Below are 20,239 nucleotides of genomic sequence, written 5' to 3' on the forward strand. Positions count from 1 at the left end.
AACTCCTCCGTTCCACTTTGCATGGTTCACCTTCTGGAAGTACCTCTGGAAGTAACTGGCAATCATGTCCAGGTTACTTCCGGATTGGGAGGCCAGACACAGTGCAGCAAACGCCAGTAAGAGGTTGGGTGGACAGGAGGGCTTTTTTGAGCGTGTGAAAAGCATGTGCTGGAGCTCTGTCTCCCAAGCCTAGCCTCTTATCACTGCTTGTCACATTGCGTTTCTGGTTTCGCTGCCAGGTGGCAAGGGTCTGGGGGTCGTGTGTGTACCACCAGACACCACCTCAAGTGTCACCGTGGTAGGAGTATCTCTGGTTGAGAAACACTGACCAAGGCTGCAATCCTGTACACCCAGTGGTTCCCAATCTGTGCGGTGCAACACTCTGGGGCATAGCTAGGCACTTGCTGGGGCATCATGGGCCACACATTACACTGGCAGAGAGACTGCAGCACAAACTGTGCACTACAAAAACCATGCATTGCTAAAAGCCCTCGCACCCACCCTGACTCTCTTACCGCTGTTTGGAGGCTCACACTAGACCTCCAAACACAGAAGTGAATGTCAGTGATGTCACCACATGACGTGTTTTGTGTCACCATCATTCATTTCCTGGTTCTCAGGGCGTTGCAGCCCCAGCAAGTTTGGGAACCCTTTCCTGGGAATAAGCCTTGTTGAACAGAATTGGACTTTTGAGTATACAGTACTTGCTTAGGCTAGCACTGCAAGTTACTATAACAATTTTTCCATATGAGGATGTTTCTCCCTTGTCTAAAAATAAGCATGTTAAAATGGAAGTGTATTCAATTAACTGTTCTCAGCAGATTAATTATAGGCATTCCTTTTCAGTTGGGTGGAACTATTGGAGATATTGAAGGAATGCCCTTTGTAGAAGCTTTCCGGCAATTTCAATTTAAGGCCAAAAGAGAAAACTTCTGCAATATCCATGTCAGCCTTGTACCACAGGTACTTTTTCATGTTGACTGGTGTTTTCTATTTAAAACTTGGAAAAAATATTGATTTAAAGTATTTATAAATGTGTTAGTAAAGAACAGATTTTATTAACTCAGTGATGGATGCTTGCTTGTTTTTTAAATAGTTGCTATGTCTATCTTACTGTCACTCAATTTTTTTGTAAAGCTTAATTGTTTTATAGGAAAGATTTCAGAAGCTAAAGATTTATTTATTTTGGTTTGTTTCATATTCAAACTTATGTCACACATTGGCCCTGAATATATGTCTTAAAACATATTTATGATAACATTTAATTTGAAAGAACTCATTTGTTGTAAATAAGATTCTACTTTTGAAAATATGCACCAAGAAATCTTAGAGACTTTACAGAGAAGTGCATTGAGAGTCCATGTCAAGCTATCCTTTCCTATAAGGAAGAAATGGAGTGTACAGCTCCTAGGCTTATGATAAATGTTTTTGTTTATGCAATTATAAAAAGTAATGGATCCAGGAAAACAGTTGCTTTGGTGATATTAGTGAAAATAAGGGATTATTGGACATTTTTCATGGAAACCACCAAAGCAGCTGTTTTAAATATTTTATCTGTGTTAAGTTCACTATCCATCTTCTCCTTACCCATTTTCGAAATGTGGTCATTGTTCCAGTATCCTCCCTTCTTTTGTAAGATCATGTCTACACCATGTCTCTTCTAGCCTTTCTATAGCAGAGCTTCTCAGCCATTTTGTTTGTTTTCTTGATTGTGTCTTTTCCAAGAACCACCAGAAACAGCAGCTGTGCACAGAAGTGGACCACTTATCCTGTAGTTGGGGCTCTGCACCCTACTTCTCCAAAACATGACTCTTTTGAAGGGCAGGCAGCAGCATAGCCACGTCTTGCCCTCTGGGTGCAACACTGTGCCAACCATCTCTAGTTATAGCAGAGTCAGTTCAGTAAGGGAATTTGCAGGAGTATTGTGCAGAAAACATAATGGGGCATGCTTTGACTGACCATGCAGAAAGGAGGAATTCAAATGTAAGCATGTATTTTCAGCCAAATGCTACTGGAGAGCAGAAAACAAAACCAACCCAGAACAGTGTCCGTGCTTTAAGAGGACTGGGTCTCTCTCCTGACTTGGTGAGTGTATTTTTCTAGATGTGCAGAAAGTCAACTTTTGTCTTAACTACAAGTTTGTACATAGATTATTCTATGATTTTTACATAGAAATTAAAAATAATTTCACATATATTTCCTGGGTCTCAGCTGGATGCCAGACTCACTATGAGCATTAGGTGAGATTAGTTCTTTTCTTCTCCAATGTGCTGAGTGCTGGGCTTCTAGGGCCTACAAGTCTCATTCTGCCAAACAACGCGGTTTGCTGTGCAGGGCCGGAGGCAGCAGCTGTGCTGCACCACTGTCTAGAGCAATATCTAGCCCTGATACTGAAGGCCAACAGCCCACTCCCTCCAGGCTCGCCTCCCGGCAGGTGGCACAATACTCTCTGCCCAGGCAATGGAAAGTCTGAGGGTCTAGCACCACAATGGGCAATGGGTGGCCTGGAGAGAGGTAAGGGTGAGCAGAAAAGCACAGGAAGTAGGAATAATCACTTTGCATTCCTTCCCAGTGCTATGCTTTGGGTGAAGGGAGGGGTCGCTGGCTTGGAGTGAAGCCTTTCTAAGTGCCTGTAGAGAGGCACTTAAATGGATTTGCTTTAATGCAATTTGTACCATCCTTGTGAGTTCTGGGAACAGAACCCTCATGGATACCGAGACTCAACCTATATATTTGTTTTGTTTATTTGAAAGAGATTGCTGGTTAAATAAAATTATGAACTTACTGGCATGTACAAGAAATTTTAATCCATTAAACTTGGGTAATTAAACCTGGTAATGAACCTAAGCAAGCTTGTGGGGGGCTAACAGCACAATCCAAACTCCACCTCGTGCTGATGCAGTGGGGCTGGCACGGGCCACGCTGCATCCTGTGGAGGACGTTGGAAGGCTAGAGTCCTCGTCGAGGTAAGGGGACATTCTCTTCTTCCCTGTGGTAAGTCCCAACCTGCAACCTGTGCTAGCTAAATAGCTGGTGCAAGTCAAAGTGGATCCATGTCAGTGGATTGGGCCCAGGAAGGGGTATAGGATATGGTGTGCATGGCTGATGCTGATCCTGCCCCCTCCTAGGCCTGATCTGCCTACCTCTCTCTGTCACCACCCTTGCCCTGCCTTCCCTGCCCTGTTCTGCCTCAGCACTGCTCAGTGTAGATCTTACCTGATACCATTGCTTCTGCTGGCATGCATGGACCACTGCCAGGACAACTGCCAGGCTGTTACAAAGTACTTTACAGCACTTTTATGACGGCCAACACCATTGCAGTGCACACTGTACCAGCCCGCATGCTGCAGAGGATTGGGCTGTAAGTTTATTACAGTCAAGAACATGTGTTCAGAATCCACTTTCTGCCAATTGCACCTTTGATTAAATATATATACATTCCCTGATGTAATACATGTTTATAGGCCATTTGTATCCTGATATGTTAGGTATTAGGTGCCTGGTTACCCAATTTCCAACTGTATCCTTGCTTACTGAATGACTTGTGCATTAGGGATATCAGAGGTACACACACTCTCACACACACACACAGTATACCCTATTTGCTTATGTGTCAAGAAAATTCCCATGTACGAGTAAAGGGTACCCTCGTACAAGGGTGATACACTTACAGCTCAATCCTATGCATGTCTACTTAGAAGTAAGTTCTACTGTGCCAATGGGAATGTACTCCCAGGTAAGTGTGTTTCAAGATTGCAACCTTATGGAATATTTTCTAATGTAGAAATGATTTGTTCACCTTCATTCATACATAGCAGTGTATGCACATTGGCATTCTCAACTCAATTTCAGAATGCCAGATGCAAGGGAGGGCACCAGAATGAGGTCTCTTGTTATCTGGTGTGCTCCCTGGGGCATTTGGTGCGCCGCTATGAGATACAGGAAACTGGACTAGATGGGCCTATGGCCTGATCCAGTGGGGCTGTTCTTATGTTCTTAACTGTGCATCAGAGCTCCTGAACTGGTGCTTTGCTGCTCAGCACTGATGAGTTTGCCTATTTTAAGTGTTTTATTGGTTAGGCAAATGATCCTAAAGAACAAGGTTTATTTCTCTTCAGGTTGTTTAAGAATGTGATATTTTCCCCACTCACTTCAGAAATTGTGCACAAACGGTACATCTTGCTGTTTAAACTGAGCGGTATTGCTCCTATGACTTGTCATTCTACAGTTCATTATGCTGATCTGAACATTTGTATTTTTACAGATAGTTTGCAGAAGTGCTAAGCCTATAGAAATGGCTGTAAAAGAAAAAATATCCATGTTTTGCCACGTGGAACCTGAACAGGTTTGTAGATTCTTTGAGAACTAAGCTTTTCTGTTATTTATAATCTTTTTCTAGTTTTTTCTCTCAAGATGTTGAATATACGAGGACATCCAAATATAAGGACATCCAAATTCATTGAGATGATTAAATTCTTTTATACAGAGTATAAAAATATTCTTTATATTGTATATAAAATATAAAGAATATTTTATTCTTCCTTTCAGGATATCCATGAGTTATGAAAAGAATCTGAACAAAAAATCTACCTATACTTTTCAGAATTTATAGTCATGGATGCTGCATGCTCCTTATGTGTTTTGTTAGTTATGTAGTAATTTTAAGTGACCAGGCAACAATACATCTAACCAAGACCTGTTGTATTCCAGCAGAGGTCAGTATTGCATCCTTGCACAAGTCAGCAAATGAAAATGAAAGTAGAGTCATGAGCATTGTTATCAGAACAAACATTGCATTTTTTAATTGATAGAAAGGGCTAGCTTCTCAATTTAAGCTCTCTATTTATTTATTTCCTTGCTAAAACAGGTATCTGAGCAATTGAATGCGTAATTTGTATTTCAGAAATATTAAAATGAAATATGCTTTGTCAGTATATTAATATTATTTATTAGAATTGAAAGGTTACTTATTTCATTGACCTCTTGGGTTATTTTTATGGATAACAGAGATGTGTAAACTTGAGTCACAAGTTGAGTCATGAGTCACTGACCCTTCGACTTGCGAGTCACAGCACATGCCCATTGTGTTTTGAAAAAATTTCAAGTCTTTTGAGTCACACATCTGAGTCATTTCGAGTCACAAGTTGTGAGTCCTTGAGCAAAAATGGACAGGAAAAAAGAAAGGTGGTTGTGGAGTGTGCAAGTAAGCAAAAACAAAGAGATGGGGACTTGAGTCATTTCAAGTTCAGACTCTATTTTTGAGTCACTGGCCCCAAGTTGCATCGGGATCAGTGACGTTCATGATTCAATTCAACTTGAGTAGTCAAAGACAACCACTTAGCATGACTCAAGTGCTCATACCTGTTGGATAATTCTTCCACTTTATTCCAAAGTAAAATGACATAAGATCAATGATGTCTATTAAGAAAATCCTGCATAATTGAACTGTTGAAGCAATAATAATGTATGAATCTTTATCTTTGTACTCTGTAGCAATATTTCTCAACCAGTGGTTCTCGTACCAGCTGTGTTGCGTGAGGTGCTGTCTGGTGGTACACATGGGACCCCCAGACCCCCTCCACCTGGTAGCATGACCAGCAATGCAACATGACAAGCATCAGTAAGAGCTCAGTTCAGCAGGCAGAGCTGCAGCATGCACTTTTGGCAAGCTCAAAAAACCTTCCTTTCAACCCTGAACCTCTTACGGATATGTGTTGCATTGTGTTTGGCCTCCCAATCTGGAAGTAACTGGTGATGACATCATCCCAAGTTACTTCTGCTGGTACTTCCAATAGATGGACCATGTGAAGCAGTACAGCAGAGAACAAACATTTTGAAACACTGTTCTATAGGGTTATCATTAGTTTACATAACTCTTAGTGTGCATCCCTTAAAATAAATTGGGAGTCATTACCCTTGAACTCTGTGGTTTTCAAACTCTCAGGGAATTTGAAGACCACAGTAAGTCCTTGCAGGGGAGGGGAGGGAGGCAGCAGGGGCGGGGGGAAGGCAGCAACTAAAGATCACGTCCCTGCAGCAACCTGTCGGGGGTCCGATTTTGCAGAAGTGGAGTGCGATCACTCCACTTTCACTTTTGGAACTCGCTCATGGATCCCCGCATCTCGGGAAGGCTGCTGGAGGGACTGGTGAATGCATCCCAGTCCCTGCAGCCCTCTTAGCGATGCAATCCTGGGGATCGCATCACTGCCTTCCACCTGCCCCCGCCCCTTAAGGGGGCATAGGCCAGGGCTGTCAGGCTGGGGCGTCGTGACGCCCCAGTTTGAATAGCTCTGCCTTGTACTCATTGGGACATGTATAAGTACACATGCCTAGACTTGCATTTCCTGTCAATTAATCATATAAATTACAGTCAGTTAAATAATCTGATATCTGCACAGATTTTCATGTGGATAATTCTGAATTAAAAAATTAAGAAAATGTACCTTGTTTTAAGATGACATTTTCAAATATCAGAGCAGGCTCATCTCAGAAGAGAGATCCCATCCTGTGTGAGAGGAAAGGAGGAATGCTTCTTTTATGATGGCACCTTCTGTCTGTAGCTTTTGTTAAGTGTTTATATTAAAAATAATTCAGTTTTGTAAATTAATGGCACAATTAATTGGAGGCACATTTTTAATTGGATTAATCTAATCAATTATCAACTAAATTTTGAAACTTTAGACTACAGTCATATACACCCTTAACTGACAGTAAGTTCTACTGAACTGTAAGTATCCTAAAGAGAGGTTTCCTGTCAATGCCATTTTGATATAGTTTAAGGTAGCATTATATTTAATAGCTGTAATGATACACAGTTAGTAAGCATGTACAGTATTTTGGTTTTAAATTTAAGGTATTGATAATTAAAATGCATATTTTCTAGGTAATATTCATCCATGATGTTTCTTCCACTTATCGAGTGCCTATTCTTTTGGAAGAGCAAGGCATACTTAAGTATTTTAAAGAAAGATTGAACCTGCCAATTAATGACCAGCCCAGCGATCTCCTTTTCAAATGGAAAAAAATGGCAGATAGGTATGGTTCTCCTCTTTGCTTGTTCTGTTTATTTTCAATAAGAAGTTCTGGATATTTTATTTAGAGATATTTGTGAAGTTTCCTGGACTTGGTTCTGTGAACCAGCTTTGAGGACCTACTAATGCTCATCTCAAAGGAGAAACAATTATTAGAAGCCCCCAGATTTTTCTCTAACTTGAATTAAAATGTGGACCTGAGAATAATTCAGTTTACACCCACTCAACCCATAAGTCTCATCCTCTATATATAGGTTTAAGAGTAGATGGAGAGCAAATTAGGTGCATTTCCTAGTGATTAGTGGCTGGCACCAACCTCCTTGCTCCCACTTCATCCTTTTTACTGGGAATATTGGGTAAAGTTAAACCTTTGCTTCCATCATGCAAACCTAAAGAACATAGTCAGAAGGAGATTGCCTTGGGAGATCTTCACTCCTAGTTTAATAGTAGCAGAATGTGGGTAGTCTGAGAGATGTGGCAACTTGCTTCCTCCTGAGTGAACCTGAGACCAAGTAAAACAGTAAAAATACATCAACTATATTAAAAACTGGTACAGATATCACAACAGATGAAGAAGAAAATGCTAGGATAAATAACAAAGCACTGGTAAACTAACAAAAGGAGATGGGTGGGCCACACAGGTTGTCAGAGATGTTAAAATGCAAGCAGTAAATAAAACAAAAACCTGATATGATTTCCCTGAGTTCTTTCTCTACCCTCCTTATGCACATCATTCCAGGTTTCTATTCTTGCACTCAGTCTTTAGCAGAGTGGGCAGTTGAGCCTTCAGGAAACACTAGATACTTTTGATGTCAGGCCTAGGCAAATTTGCAGAGTGGGGAATGTGTGACATCGATTTTGAAAACCTGAGACATTAACACCCTTTGAATTGGATAAGGGCCTCACCTGATTTTCCTGTTCTAAGAAATCATGTGAATTTCATGAATTGACTCAAATGCAGGTCCTTTGTTTTTACTGGTCAGTGGGAGGAAGAAGATGGTGATTGAGCAGTAAACAACAAAGAAACAATGGCTCCTGCATTTAGATAACTCAGCAGCCCCTTTAGGATACTGAGGTAGCACAGAAGCATCTGAAGTGATAGATCCAAAAGAAATGAAAACGAGGCAAAATCGGGTGTGTGTGTGTTTGCTATCTATATAGGTCCCTGGTTCTCCTTTTGATTCACAGGCAGTAGTTTTACCATAATAAATCTATGAATCAATTTCTCATGAAGAATTGGGAATTATTCCAGGCTGATCCTAATCACGTTTACTCAGAAGTAAGCCTCAATGATTTCAGAAATACTTTTTCTCCATGTATAGTTGTTTAGAACTGCAGTCTTTAGATATAGCCCAAGAATTTTTGGTGTCAGAGACAGAAAATCTAAATGAAACTGCCTGCCACCCCACAATGATAAAAATAAACCTAAATAATTGATAAGTTGATACAGGTGGATTTGTTTTGCCTAGTTGTAGATCCAACTTTCATGGTCCTTGTTATAACAATAAAGCCGCTAATAATCTGATTTGCAATGCTTGGAAAGAAGTGGTTAAAAATAAATAAATATAAAAACGATATTGAGACCAGAGCTCATTCAGGTTCATAATTTGATGACCTATTAAAAATAAACACATTGTTTTCCTTGTGCAAATTGCTCATTGATGTATAACTTATTTTGCCAGGTATGAGAGGATGCTGAAAACCTGTTCTGTAGCGTTGGTTGGCAAGTATACAAAACTGAGTGATTGCTATGCCTCTGTTTTCAAGGCCCTAGAACATTCAGCCCTAGCAATTAACCACAGGCTCAATTTAATGGTAAGAACCTATCTTTTCTCCTTTCCCATCGTTCATAAGTTTAGATATCTAATAGTTTGGCTTGCATCACATTAAAAATAAACTACTGTGCACACTTAATTGATTTGATTTTGTAGTCCTATAGCAATGAAGTAACTTGACTGCCTTGTTGTGAAAAAATGGTATAGTAATTTATTTCATTCTGTTATCTGCATTATAAAGAGAATTGCTTACATGTGGCCAGTATTTATTATCTTGATAAGTATTTGCTCACTTCTTTAATGCAACTTACATCATTAAGCACTCAGGCATAGATTAATAACTTGCTAAGTTTTGCTACTTGCACTTAAAATTAATTATCCAGTAGGAAAATCTATGTGCAAGTATTTACTGATTTTCACTGTAAATGTGCTAAATAGCTTTAGGAGGATTAGATTACTAATTGAGTAACTTCAATGAGCTGTAAAAAAAAATGAAGTTTCTAATCAATACGAGCAGTTCCACACATTTTGTTGCAAAAAGAATTGCTAAACATACATTGGTGTCTGATCCAGCTTCAGCTTTCATATGGTTTTTGGCAAACTGAAATCTGCCTGAGTCGGCCTTCAGAAAAGTGTGATTGCTGTGAACCCCTCTCCCCTCCCTGAGCTTCTCAAGCCAACTGTAAGGCAAGAACCGCCCCCCCCTGCTCCTTCTCCTGCTCTCCCTCAGCCAATGAAAATATCAGAATGTCCATCCTTTATCCAATGATCATCCGTTCCTTCCTTCCTATCAGAGAAGGGAAAAGAGAGCCCAATCCTGCCTCCCCCATTCACTGCATTCATTAACTCTTTCCTGCCTTCTGACTGGAACTTTCCTGTTGCTCGCCCCATCAGAATGCTGGCCCCACAAGGTTTTTCACGCCGCAAAAACAGTAGGCAGGTACACCCAGACACAGGCAGACTTGAGTCAGCATGCATGGGGACAAGTGCCAAGTCAGGGGGCCCAGACTCAAGTGTTTTTCAGCGTCTTCCATGTGTGCGACTCACAAGTCAACAAGTCACCCAACATCAAGCATCAAGGGATCTGACTCGAGATCCCAACCCTGGCCCATCTATATGTGCCTGAGAACTGTAACTCAGATGGAGCATTTAGCTGGCTCAAGCCCCCTGCACCGGCCCAAGTGTGTCAGGAATGTGCTGTAAAGCAGGGTAAGCTGAAATGAATACAGTTGGGCTTCTTTCCAACTAAACAGACATAGGATTGTGCCAAAGGGGAGAAGTAGGATTCTGTTCCTGCTCCCCTGCAGCTTTCTCTCCTCCATCTCATTCTTGAAAATGCCCTGTCCATCAGGAGTAGATTTTTCAAGGAGTGAAGAGGGCTGCGGTGGGGAGGAAGAGGCAGGAAGACCTCCTTGCAGAAATTTCCTTCCATTCAGGCAAGGTCTGGATCCAGTGCTATGAAGGTTCTTTCTATGAAAATAATGATATTTTATTAGATATTATATATAATATATATTTTCTTCATTAGTACATAGACTCAGCAGACCTTGAACATAATAGAGAGGCTGAGAATCCAGTGAAATTTCACGAAGCCTGGCAAAAACTTTGCAGAGCAGAGTGAGTGATATTTAGTTATTTCTTTAGCTCAGATAACTAATTTTTAATATTTCCAGTAGTTTTTTCTTACTTTTTCATTTTGTATATAAAATCGGAGCAGAACTTACCCATTCAGACTCCCACATGTACCACAATGGTACTGTATGTAAAAAACAAATAAGCTACAGTATTGAAATGCTAACATCCTTTAAAAATATTTAAAAAATAAGACCCAATTAAAAATAATTAAATGTTTTATTTTCAGGTAGAATGAATTATCATAGATGACATAATGTTCCATTCTGCCCTCTAATCTGTGGTTGTATTTGTGCTCTTTACTTTATTCCAGTTGCATATTAGTACCTGGAGGCTTTGGACATAGGGGAACTGAGGGAAAACTTCTAGCCATTCAATGGGCAAGAAAAAAGAAAAAACCTTTTCTTGGTAAGACCTTTGCAATAGAAGTGGGCTGACTTCAATCACACCTTGTCTACTTTCTTTTTCAAACTAGAATCCCCATGATCCATGAATGTATAAGGCACAAGTGCACCCTAAAGTTCTCTCTAACAATTTTAGTATAACTAACATGTGCTCATTGTTCCTGAGTATGAACTCTTGCTTGAGAGCATTAGAAGGATCTTGAACATTGTGTTGAAAATTACTGACGCTGCAATACTATATTGCAATACTATACAAACTTTCTTTGTATAGGAGGGCCTATTGAACACAATGAGACATACTTCATTGGGTTCTGGATGGGTTAGCCTCAATGTCTTATTCTAAACTACAAGTACTTTTCAGAATTCCTCTTAATTTAAATAGTGTAAGCTCCATGCTGCATCACTGAAAGTGAATGGAAACTCTGTGGTGCACTCATTTATTTTATTCTTCTGTTTGTATCCTGTTTTTTTCACCACAATGTAGCTGCCCAGACTCTGGGTAGGACTGTAAAGTATTTACAAAGTTTGAGATCTGGTTGTTCTCATTCACTTATCTTCTTCTTTACCTCTCTTTTTAAAATAGGAGTTTGCTTGGGGATGCAGCTGGCCGTGGTGGAGTTTGCAAGAAATTGTCTAAATTGGCAAGGTGTGGTTAGTTTTCTGCTGTGAAAATTCTTAAACGAAAGCTAAAATAAGATCATGACAGCTGAAGTTAAATGCCTGTGATGAAAGTCCCTCACTTTTCTCCATTTTTGTCAGTGTGTTCACCTTACAACACTAAGAAAGCACCTACTTGAAGCCGTCATAATTTACTATTTTTGTTGCTCTTGAGTTTATCCTCCTATCCAGCAGAGAGCTGAGAAGAGCTGTAATTTAAAATGTACAGCTCTGAAAATGCTAAAATTGGTATGATTTTCCCACATCTTTTACTGACAGCTGTGCCAGTAGTCTCTTCCTGAAGACCACAAACACTCTCTTCATTTTAGCTGTTTTCTAATGCCAGTTAGTGGTGTGCAGGTCATTCCTGGGCATGTTCAGTGGAGCTTATTCATAAGTGAATATATCTAGTGATCATGTTCTAATTCTGGAAAGTGGTGTAATTGTAAGAATGTATTGCTGGGGACAAAAAAAAATAGAATAAATTTTGACAAATTCACTGAACTGATGAATGCAGACTTAGGGCACAATCCTAACCCCTTATGTCAGTACTGTCCAGCACTGACATAGGGGCAATGCAACTCTGAGGTAAGGGAACGAACATTCCCTTACTTTGAGGAGGCCTCTGTGAGTGACACCCAACTGCGGGATGCAGCACGTGTCCCATTGGCACTGCTATGCCAACGTTGGAAAGCACTGAAATAAGGGGTTAGGATTGTGCCCTTACATGGATAATATGATCAACATTTTAAAATATAGCCATTGTTCTTCTACAGATGCAAATTCTACGGAATTTGATTCAAACACAAAGAATCCTGTTGTAAGTACAGTTTTTTTCCCTTTTACATTTGATTTTAATAAACATTGTATCGCGTTGCTGAGGGGGCTGCAGGGACTGGGATGCACTCACCAGTTCCTGCCTGGGGTGCAGCCATCCTGGGGTGCGGGGAGCCCTGCGTGAGCATTTGCAGGGCTCCCCAGGCTTCTAAAAGTGAAAGTGGAGCGATCATGCTCCACTTCTGGTTTTGCTGAGGTGGAGCGCGATCACTCCACTTCCACTTTTGACAACCTGGGGAGCCCTGCAGACGGCTCACGCAGGGCTTCCTGAACTGCAGAATGGCTGCTGCAGGGACTAGTGAGCACATCCCTGCAGCCCCCTGAGCAACTTGATCCTGGGGATCACGTTGGTGCCTTCCCCCCCTGCCCCCGCCGCTTAAGGGGAAAGAGACCAGGGCCCTCAGGCTGGGGTGTTGCAACGCCCCAGTTTGAATACCACTGGTCTAAGCAAATGAAATTAATGCAGAATGATATGATGCTAAGCTCTGGCACAGATTCTGGTGCTTTGTTCTGGTAATCTCTGAGACTTTCTTTTAGATGTGAATGAGATGTTACTAGTGCCACTGGATATAGCCCTACTCTTTTTGATATAACTCTTTTTGATGAAACCGTTGTGCTTCAAGAATTATAAAAGCACATAGAAGTGTACATTATGTTTCACTTTTCAGATTGCTATCATAAACTCTAAAATTATGTACTTTGTCAATAGGTGGCATTATTTCCATTTTTTTCCTTTGCCTGATTTTGTTGTGGCATGTAAAGATTTTTATCAATTTGTGAATGAATTTGTACTGTAGTGTTACAGAGATTGAAGAGTAGAAGACTGTACCCTTACTGGTTTGCAAACTGATAATTCTTTTACATTTTGTGGATTATGTTAATAAAAGAGTAAAGAAATTGCAAAAGTTGCAGCTCAAATCAAGCCAGCCATTTGCAAATTACTGATTTGGTTTGGATAAATCTGTTTAAAAAGTCATCTGCTTGAGAACTATTCAATGTAACAAATAATAACAGTATTAATATTGTTGGTGGTGATATGATCATATACTGTATAAAAATTGTTTCATTGTGAACAGCATTATGCAAATAGATCATGGCCATTATTTTCTTCCTCATGAGGAGCTGGCTAGCATTATGTATAGGACAATGTATGTATACAAGTGTTACTGATCATCTTGATGCTTGAACTTTTCAAAAAGCTTTTGACAAAGTCTCTCACCAAGGGCTTTTCTTGAAACCTTAGTAATCATATGAAATGGAGGGAAGTAAATGTGGGATATAAGTGTTATTCAATTTCATGTCTCTATATTTTCTGGAGTTACAGAAGTGGATTATGATCACGTCAGGGTGCCATTCTGAAGTACGGGGAGGTCCACCGATGAGGCTACGGGGTCCTTGCACCCTCTGGAGGGCCATAGAGAGTCCCAGCTACATGAAAATCCCCCTTTTTCCATAGTGGCACGCAATAGTTGCCGCCATTGCAATGGCACTACCCCTTTAAGGGGGTATTTCCCACTAACTGGGGTGTTCCAACACCAAGTTGGGAACCTCTGGCCCATTCCTACCCTTCACCTGCCAATACAACTGCACCAAAAGATGTGTGCTCTGTCCAGCAGGGGGCAGGGATAGTGGGATATTTTGGAGGGGAAAGGCTTATGCTTCCATAAGCCTCTCACTCCGCAGTGGATCTCTTCAGACCTGTGCCAGCTCTGTAATAGATCTGGCAGGCAGTGGATCCACCTCTCCTGCAGCCTCCCTGCCCTGTTCCTCCTCCCTGCCCAATTTCTCCACCTCCCTGCCCCCACCACTGCCTTACCTTCATCAGCAGATGTGGAGTGCTGCTGCTTCCAGTGGCAGTGCTCAGAAAATGGCTGCTAACAGAGTGCTGTATTCTCCATCAGCAGCCATTTTATACTGTCATAAATGCTTCCGTGCAATACATGATAGGATTGAACTGTAAGGCCATCCCATGTCTAAAAGGCTTTGAAATGGAATGTGTACAAAACAGCAAAGAAAAGCAAAGAACGTGTACAGAAAAGCAAAGTTCTTGAGGGTTAACCATATTCATTACAAGGATAGAGATGAAACATTTTGATTTTTATTTGTTTGGAAAACAATGCCTAGAGGAGGTAGATATGGGTTTATAAAATTATGAACACTGTTGACAAGAGAGATAAAACAGAAAGAAAGGTTCTTCATGCCCAGCTGAGATTCTAAGATATCCAGTTAGCCATTGTAGAAAACAGAATGTTGATCATTCTAGCTTGACCTTTATCTTATTCAGCAAGGCATTTCAGAAAACAGTTTGACCATGTGTTTTTATGTGGTGTGCATGGAAAAACATATCTCAGCATTCCCATTCTCATTATTCTACAGGAAAGCTTCTAATTCATTAATTTTAAAATAATGCAAAATATTGAAGAAGTATAAATGCCTTGGATTTTGCCATGCAGTGATATAGCTTTCCCAATAAGCAATACCTCATACATACTGACACCTTAACAGTGTGAGATTTCTCTTTAAAGCAGCGTTGTCTGTTTTGAACTTGTTGAGAAGTTAAAACACATCCATCTTCTAAAATGTGTCTCTAGGTTTTCATTAATGGAGAAATCTTTGCTAAAGGTGATGATAAGTATTACAGTATTTTAGGAATTATGCATAACATTCCAAATTAGTGCAATGCAAGTACAGGTGAAACCTGTTTACCTGCAGAATTTCTATCCATGAATCTGACTCTATGCAGGTCACCTGGACCTGCGTGAAGCCAGACTTGGCCCCTCCTGAGCCTTCCAAAGACAACTGTAACTGTGCTTTGGTCATCTCTGAAGGGTCTCCTGAAGCCCATCAAGGCCGTGCACAACCTCCATGAGCCTCAGAATGGCCTCCAGAGGTTCTAGAAAGGCACTACCGGATTTTGGGCAAAAACCTGAATTGACCTTCTAGGACCTCCAGAGGCCGTTCTGAGGCTCATGAAGCCTTCATGTAGGGGCCTCAGAACAGCTTTGGACGTGACCTGAGCAAGGGTAATAGGGGCTAATGCTGTGTTCCCTTCTGGACCTCAAGCAGCACTAAGGCCTCAGTGTACACATTTCCTAGAACAGGGTTGTCAAACGCATTTCATACAGAGGGCCAAGGTTTGCATTCATGGTGCCTGCTGAGGGCCAGAAGTGACGTCATTAAGGAGAAAGTGTCATCATTAAGCTGATGATGGCCGGAAATAAGTTCTTTGTTCTCAGTTAGGAACATATTAGCTGCAAATGACAGAAGAGAAAATTTGCAAATCTTGTTTATATTTTCAAGATTTGAGAGAGGCCAATTATCATGCTGAGAGAGACCATTTATGACAGGGGGCGGATAATTTGCTTCCAGGGCGGTGTATTAGTTGAGTTCACTCAACTAATGTTATTATCCTAACCAGGTCTACTCAGGAGTAAGTCTTATTTTGTTCAATGGGGCTTACTCTCAGGAAAGTGTGGTTCGAATTGCAGTCTCAGCCTTAGGCCAAGAGGTTCCTCTGTTCAGTTCCTTGAGAGTTTGTGACCTAGATATGTGACCTAGGTCTGGGGGCATCGTAATTCACAGCTCACATTCTTAGTCACTAGGTCATACAAGTTCTGAACCAATCACAAGAATCTTAAAAACTCACTTGGTAACCACCATTTGTGAATGGAATGATACTGGCATGATAAACTCTGTGTAAAGTGTTTGGATTTACTCTTTAGGTTCACAAGGAAGAATGACTGTTAAGTTTTACAGATTCATATTAAGATATTTTCCAACGAATCCCTGCACATGCCTGATCTTGTCTGATCTTGGAAGCTAAGCAGAGTCAGACCTGGTTAGTACTTGGATGGGAGACCGCTTGGGAATACTGGGTGCTGTAGGCTTATACCATAGTCTTTCGAGACTGAAGGTTGCCAACTAACCATTCAGATTGTTTTAAATCAAACTAGTTCTTTATTTAATGACATCCATATTTTTCACAACAGTTGCATTTAACTTTAGATAGAATCTTTGTACAAATGTAAACATTTTTTAAAATGTCCATAATAGTGTTGTTCGGATTTCGCATGTTTCTTTGTCTTCTTCCTCTTCATAAGATGCTTTAGGAAGTCAAACCAGCTAATCCAGCCAAATTAGCTAATCCGGCCAAACTTTGCAACTTGCTTATTAGGGCCTTAAAATCATTAAAGTTGACTTTTCCATCTTTATCTATATCCACATATTTGTATATGTCATTGAGAGAAACTGAACCCTGTGAGTTGTTTAGGTTAGGTTTAGGTGGAAAAAAAGAATGGAAAAGAAAAAAATAGTTTATATAGGCAGTTTCGAAGCAGAAACATATTCAAAGAGCGTGTTTATGCTATCGTTGCAACATAGTTGTTTGCTTTTGACTGAACATTTACACACAAGAGAAATGTGGACAAGCTTGACTTGTTTGTCAACTGCAGCTCTTTGTTGAGAAAGAAAGCACTTTCCACTGTCATCTATGCCTTATAGCAGCAGTTTTCAACCTTTTTCATCTTATGGTACACTGACAAGGCACTAAAATTGTCAAAGAACATCATCTCTTTTTGACAGTTGACTGGGCACAGTACACTGCTGGGGGAGGGCTCACATCCCCCATGGCCTTACTAAGAAATGACCTTCCCCCATACTCCTGCCACACACCTGTGGACTGTTCGCAACAGACCAATGTGCCACAACACAATGGTTGAAAATTGCTGCCTTATAGCCCAATCCTAAACTTAGCAGCCTTTGTAAAGCAGACAATGCCAGCCGTAAGAAGATCCAGCAGCACACAGCTCAGCGTGCTGCCAGAATTGCCAGTGGGAAGGCCAGCAGTTTCTTGCTGCATTATTGGCTCTCCCGCTATGCACCTAAATAGGTAAATCAGCAGGAGAGGGGGCAGGGGGACGGTGGAATGGGGGCAGTGAGGGGGCAAAATTGCACAGGGACTGAGCAGGGTGGATGATTCGGGAAGGGGGTGGGTTTGACTGCAGCCAAATTCTAGTCCTCTTCCCAGACCTGATTCCACGATGTGGGTCCATGCTGACCTGTGCCAGTTATTTAGCTAGTGCAGGTCCAAGGAGACCCCCCTTGCGCTATGGAAGCTTACCTCCAGATAAGGATACAGTTGTTCCCTTATTCAGAAGAGACCTCCACAACTCCCCCCCTCCCGCAGAATGCAGCAGTAGCCCTTTTGGTGCCGCTGCATTGGTGGTAGAAGGGATATGATTGGGCCATGAGTCAGCTGTGCTAACAGCTCTGTAACTAATTTCTCTCTTTTTGCTCAGAAATAGCTCAGTGATCCCCAAACAGTTCAACACTGGGACCCACTTTTGAAAATGACACTGTCGAGACTGACCTAGCTTTACAAGACTTTTTAAAAAGGTGATCTAGAAAGAAATTAAGTCCCACTAGAGTCAGTGGCGCTTTCTCCCAGGAAAGTGTGGATAGAATTGGCCTGTTACTTACAGGTAATCTTTATTTATTTGCAAAAAAATTTAATCCATTTCTGGTGATGAGGCAGCCCTAATGAATAGCGTCAAGGGGTTTAGTTATGTGACCCAGCCTTCACCTGCCCCCATAACCTGTCATTGATTGATATGGGAAAAAAAAAACCAGAAAAAGATGCTCAAACATTTACTCCCTATATTTACACAAGCTTACAAACTGCAGGAGCTCAGCTGTTTGCAGGGCAGTTAGCAGCTATCTGCGCTCCCCTCCCCTTCGGAGAATCCTGCAGAGGCCATGCACGTCTGCAGTCTCTGCGGGCCTCAGAATGGCTGTTAGAATGAAAAAAGGCACTCCCAAGGCACAGAAAATTCATCACCACTGTCACTTCCTTGTCCATTTAGTTAAGGGGGAGGATCAGTAATGCTGCACAGCATGGCATGATCCTCTTCCCGCCTCCTTACTTCCAGGTAGGATGGAATGTCCTGTATTTCTTGTATGTCTTGTATTTCTTGAAGGTCCATGCAAGGAAGGAATGAGGTAAGGGTGTGGGGAAGTGGATCACTGTCTTCCCCACAGTGTTCTGAGAGGGATACTCAGTGAGTAAGGGCCTGGATCACTAGCTTTGATATGCTTCTGCTTGCTAAAAGCAAGCAGATTGGAGCAGAGTGACTCTGTCCAGGACAGATTGAAGGGAGGCTGTTATAAACTTGGCAAGAAAGGCAGGCTGAGTCTGTCACATCCTGCAACCCACCACTGAAAAATGGACCACATTATTTGTGTCATGAGTGGGTGTAGCACCCTGGTGGTTCTCTGTTGAGAGACAGTGGTCCTTTGTTAGTGCTTTCACTTTTGTTTTAATAAACCTTGTTTGCTAATGTAATCATTTATTTATTATTTCTAATGCACATTTTATTTTTTCAAAATGCTTACAGCAATACTGGCTGAAATTTAATTTGTGTAGCTAACTTGTGCTTGTCTACTCAGAAGTAAGAAACAGTCAATTCAGTGGGACTTACTTCCAGGTAACTGTATACAATTACAGCCTAAGGGGGTGAATTTGAATCTGGAGAATTGGCATTCTTGAAGGGGAGGCAAAACACTAAGTTTCTTCAGGCACCAGTATGCTTGTGTAAAGTGGCCCCTTCTCACTTTCCAAGCAAAAGCCTCAGTTTTGCTTTTGCAGCCACAGCTAGCTTGGAAGCCTAAGGGGGAGGGGCCGCTTTACAGAGGCATCCTGCTAAGAAACTTAGCATTTTGCTCCCCCTCCAGGAATGCCAGTGATCTGGGGGTCTTCTATGTCCAAATATTATTATTATTAAGAATATTTAAGTATTCTAACCACTAAACCATGCTGGCACTAAAGGCTGGGCTGGTTTTAATGTTTTGGGAGTGATTGCACTTAAAGTGAATTCTTGCTGCTCTTATTTAAACACATCCCATTTGATAACAAAATGGTAAATTCCTTCGAAACTTGTAAAAGTATTATCCTAATAGACAGTTCTGTTCAAATATTTACATTTGAGCAAGTTATAACTCTTTTCTGTCAGTTATCTAAAAAAATCACATTTACTTTTAAAAACATTTCTTCTATTACATGCTAAATGGAAGAACATCTTTCAAACGTGCCCTTTTTTCCTCTTTAGACTGCATTTCGTACAGGAGACTACATGTTTTGTTTTTTCCTTGGCAGAAGACACTACCTGTTCTAAATAGTACTTCAGCAAAATTTGCCAGTGCTCATTCAGTACACACCCATATTTCCCCTTTCTGGCTTTCATCTTCAAAGTATCCTGGCTTAATTTCCATTACTCAGTTTTTTATCCTATTTCGATCTTGGCTTTTTTGGTATCTTGTCTTTGGGGTATGCTGCCATCAAAAGAGTTTTGTAGAAACTCTTACATAGTTTGTTCTGTTGGAATCTCTACTACTTGTCCACTAGTCAGACAAGTCTTTTGAACACCTTTTATTGTCCTAAATCTTTCTAGAGGTGACATTTCTCAGCATGATAGTAGTCATGTCAATAAATGTGTGTAGCAGCCACCTCTAAGCTATTTATTATTTAAAAAACAAACACAAAAACTTCCTATTGACAGAGTTATTTTCCCATAGAGGCGTTTGTTCTTATTTTTAGGGTCCACCCCCCCCCCACCCCATCCAGTGTAATTCTTCTATCCAATCTTTTGGAAAAGAATGTACTGTTCAAAAAAATTGTTCTTACTTCTGCTAAAATCACTGCTGTTGTGCTCTGTGTAACAGCTGGTGCTAACAGCCAGAAGCCTTGTGCATGCACCAATGGCCCATCCAGGCCATGCTAAAGCAGGTCAGGTAGTGGCATGGATAGGTTGAGGGTAGTTTGGGGTAAGGTCAGCAATTTTTACTTACCTTTCCTGGGCCATCTGGTCACCCTCCCACCATAGGATGCAGCACATGCTCCATTAGCACT

General features: G+C 41.0%; 1 protein-coding gene across 2 annotated transcripts in view; it reads left to right on the forward strand.

Moving 5' to 3' along the window:
• CTPS2 (CTP synthase 2) overlaps positions 1–20,239 on the forward strand; it is a 93,083-nt gene that overhangs the window by 26,397 nt on the left and 46,447 nt on the right. For both annotated transcript variants that reach the window (XM_066618759.1, XM_066618760.1), the window contains exons 5-13: positions 847–963; positions 2,002–2,085; positions 4,265–4,345; positions 6,884–7,035; positions 8,714–8,846; positions 10,335–10,423; positions 10,752–10,846; positions 11,426–11,488; positions 12,276–12,319. In XM_066618759.1, coding sequence (XP_066474856.1) covers positions 847–963; positions 2,002–2,085; positions 4,265–4,345; positions 6,884–7,035; positions 8,714–8,846; positions 10,335–10,423; positions 10,752–10,846; positions 11,426–11,488; positions 12,276–12,319 — 858 coding nt within the window. The remainder of the gene's footprint in view (positions 1–846; positions 964–2,001; positions 2,086–4,264; positions 4,346–6,883; positions 7,036–8,713; positions 8,847–10,334; positions 10,424–10,751; positions 10,847–11,425; positions 11,489–12,275; positions 12,320–20,239) is intronic.

The sequence above is a fragment of the Tiliqua scincoides genome, chromosome 3 (assembly GCF_035046505.1).
Source record: "Tiliqua scincoides isolate rTilSci1 chromosome 3, rTilSci1.hap2, whole genome shotgun sequence".
Taxonomy (NCBI): domain Eukaryota; kingdom Metazoa; phylum Chordata; class Lepidosauria; order Squamata; family Scincidae; genus Tiliqua; species Tiliqua scincoides.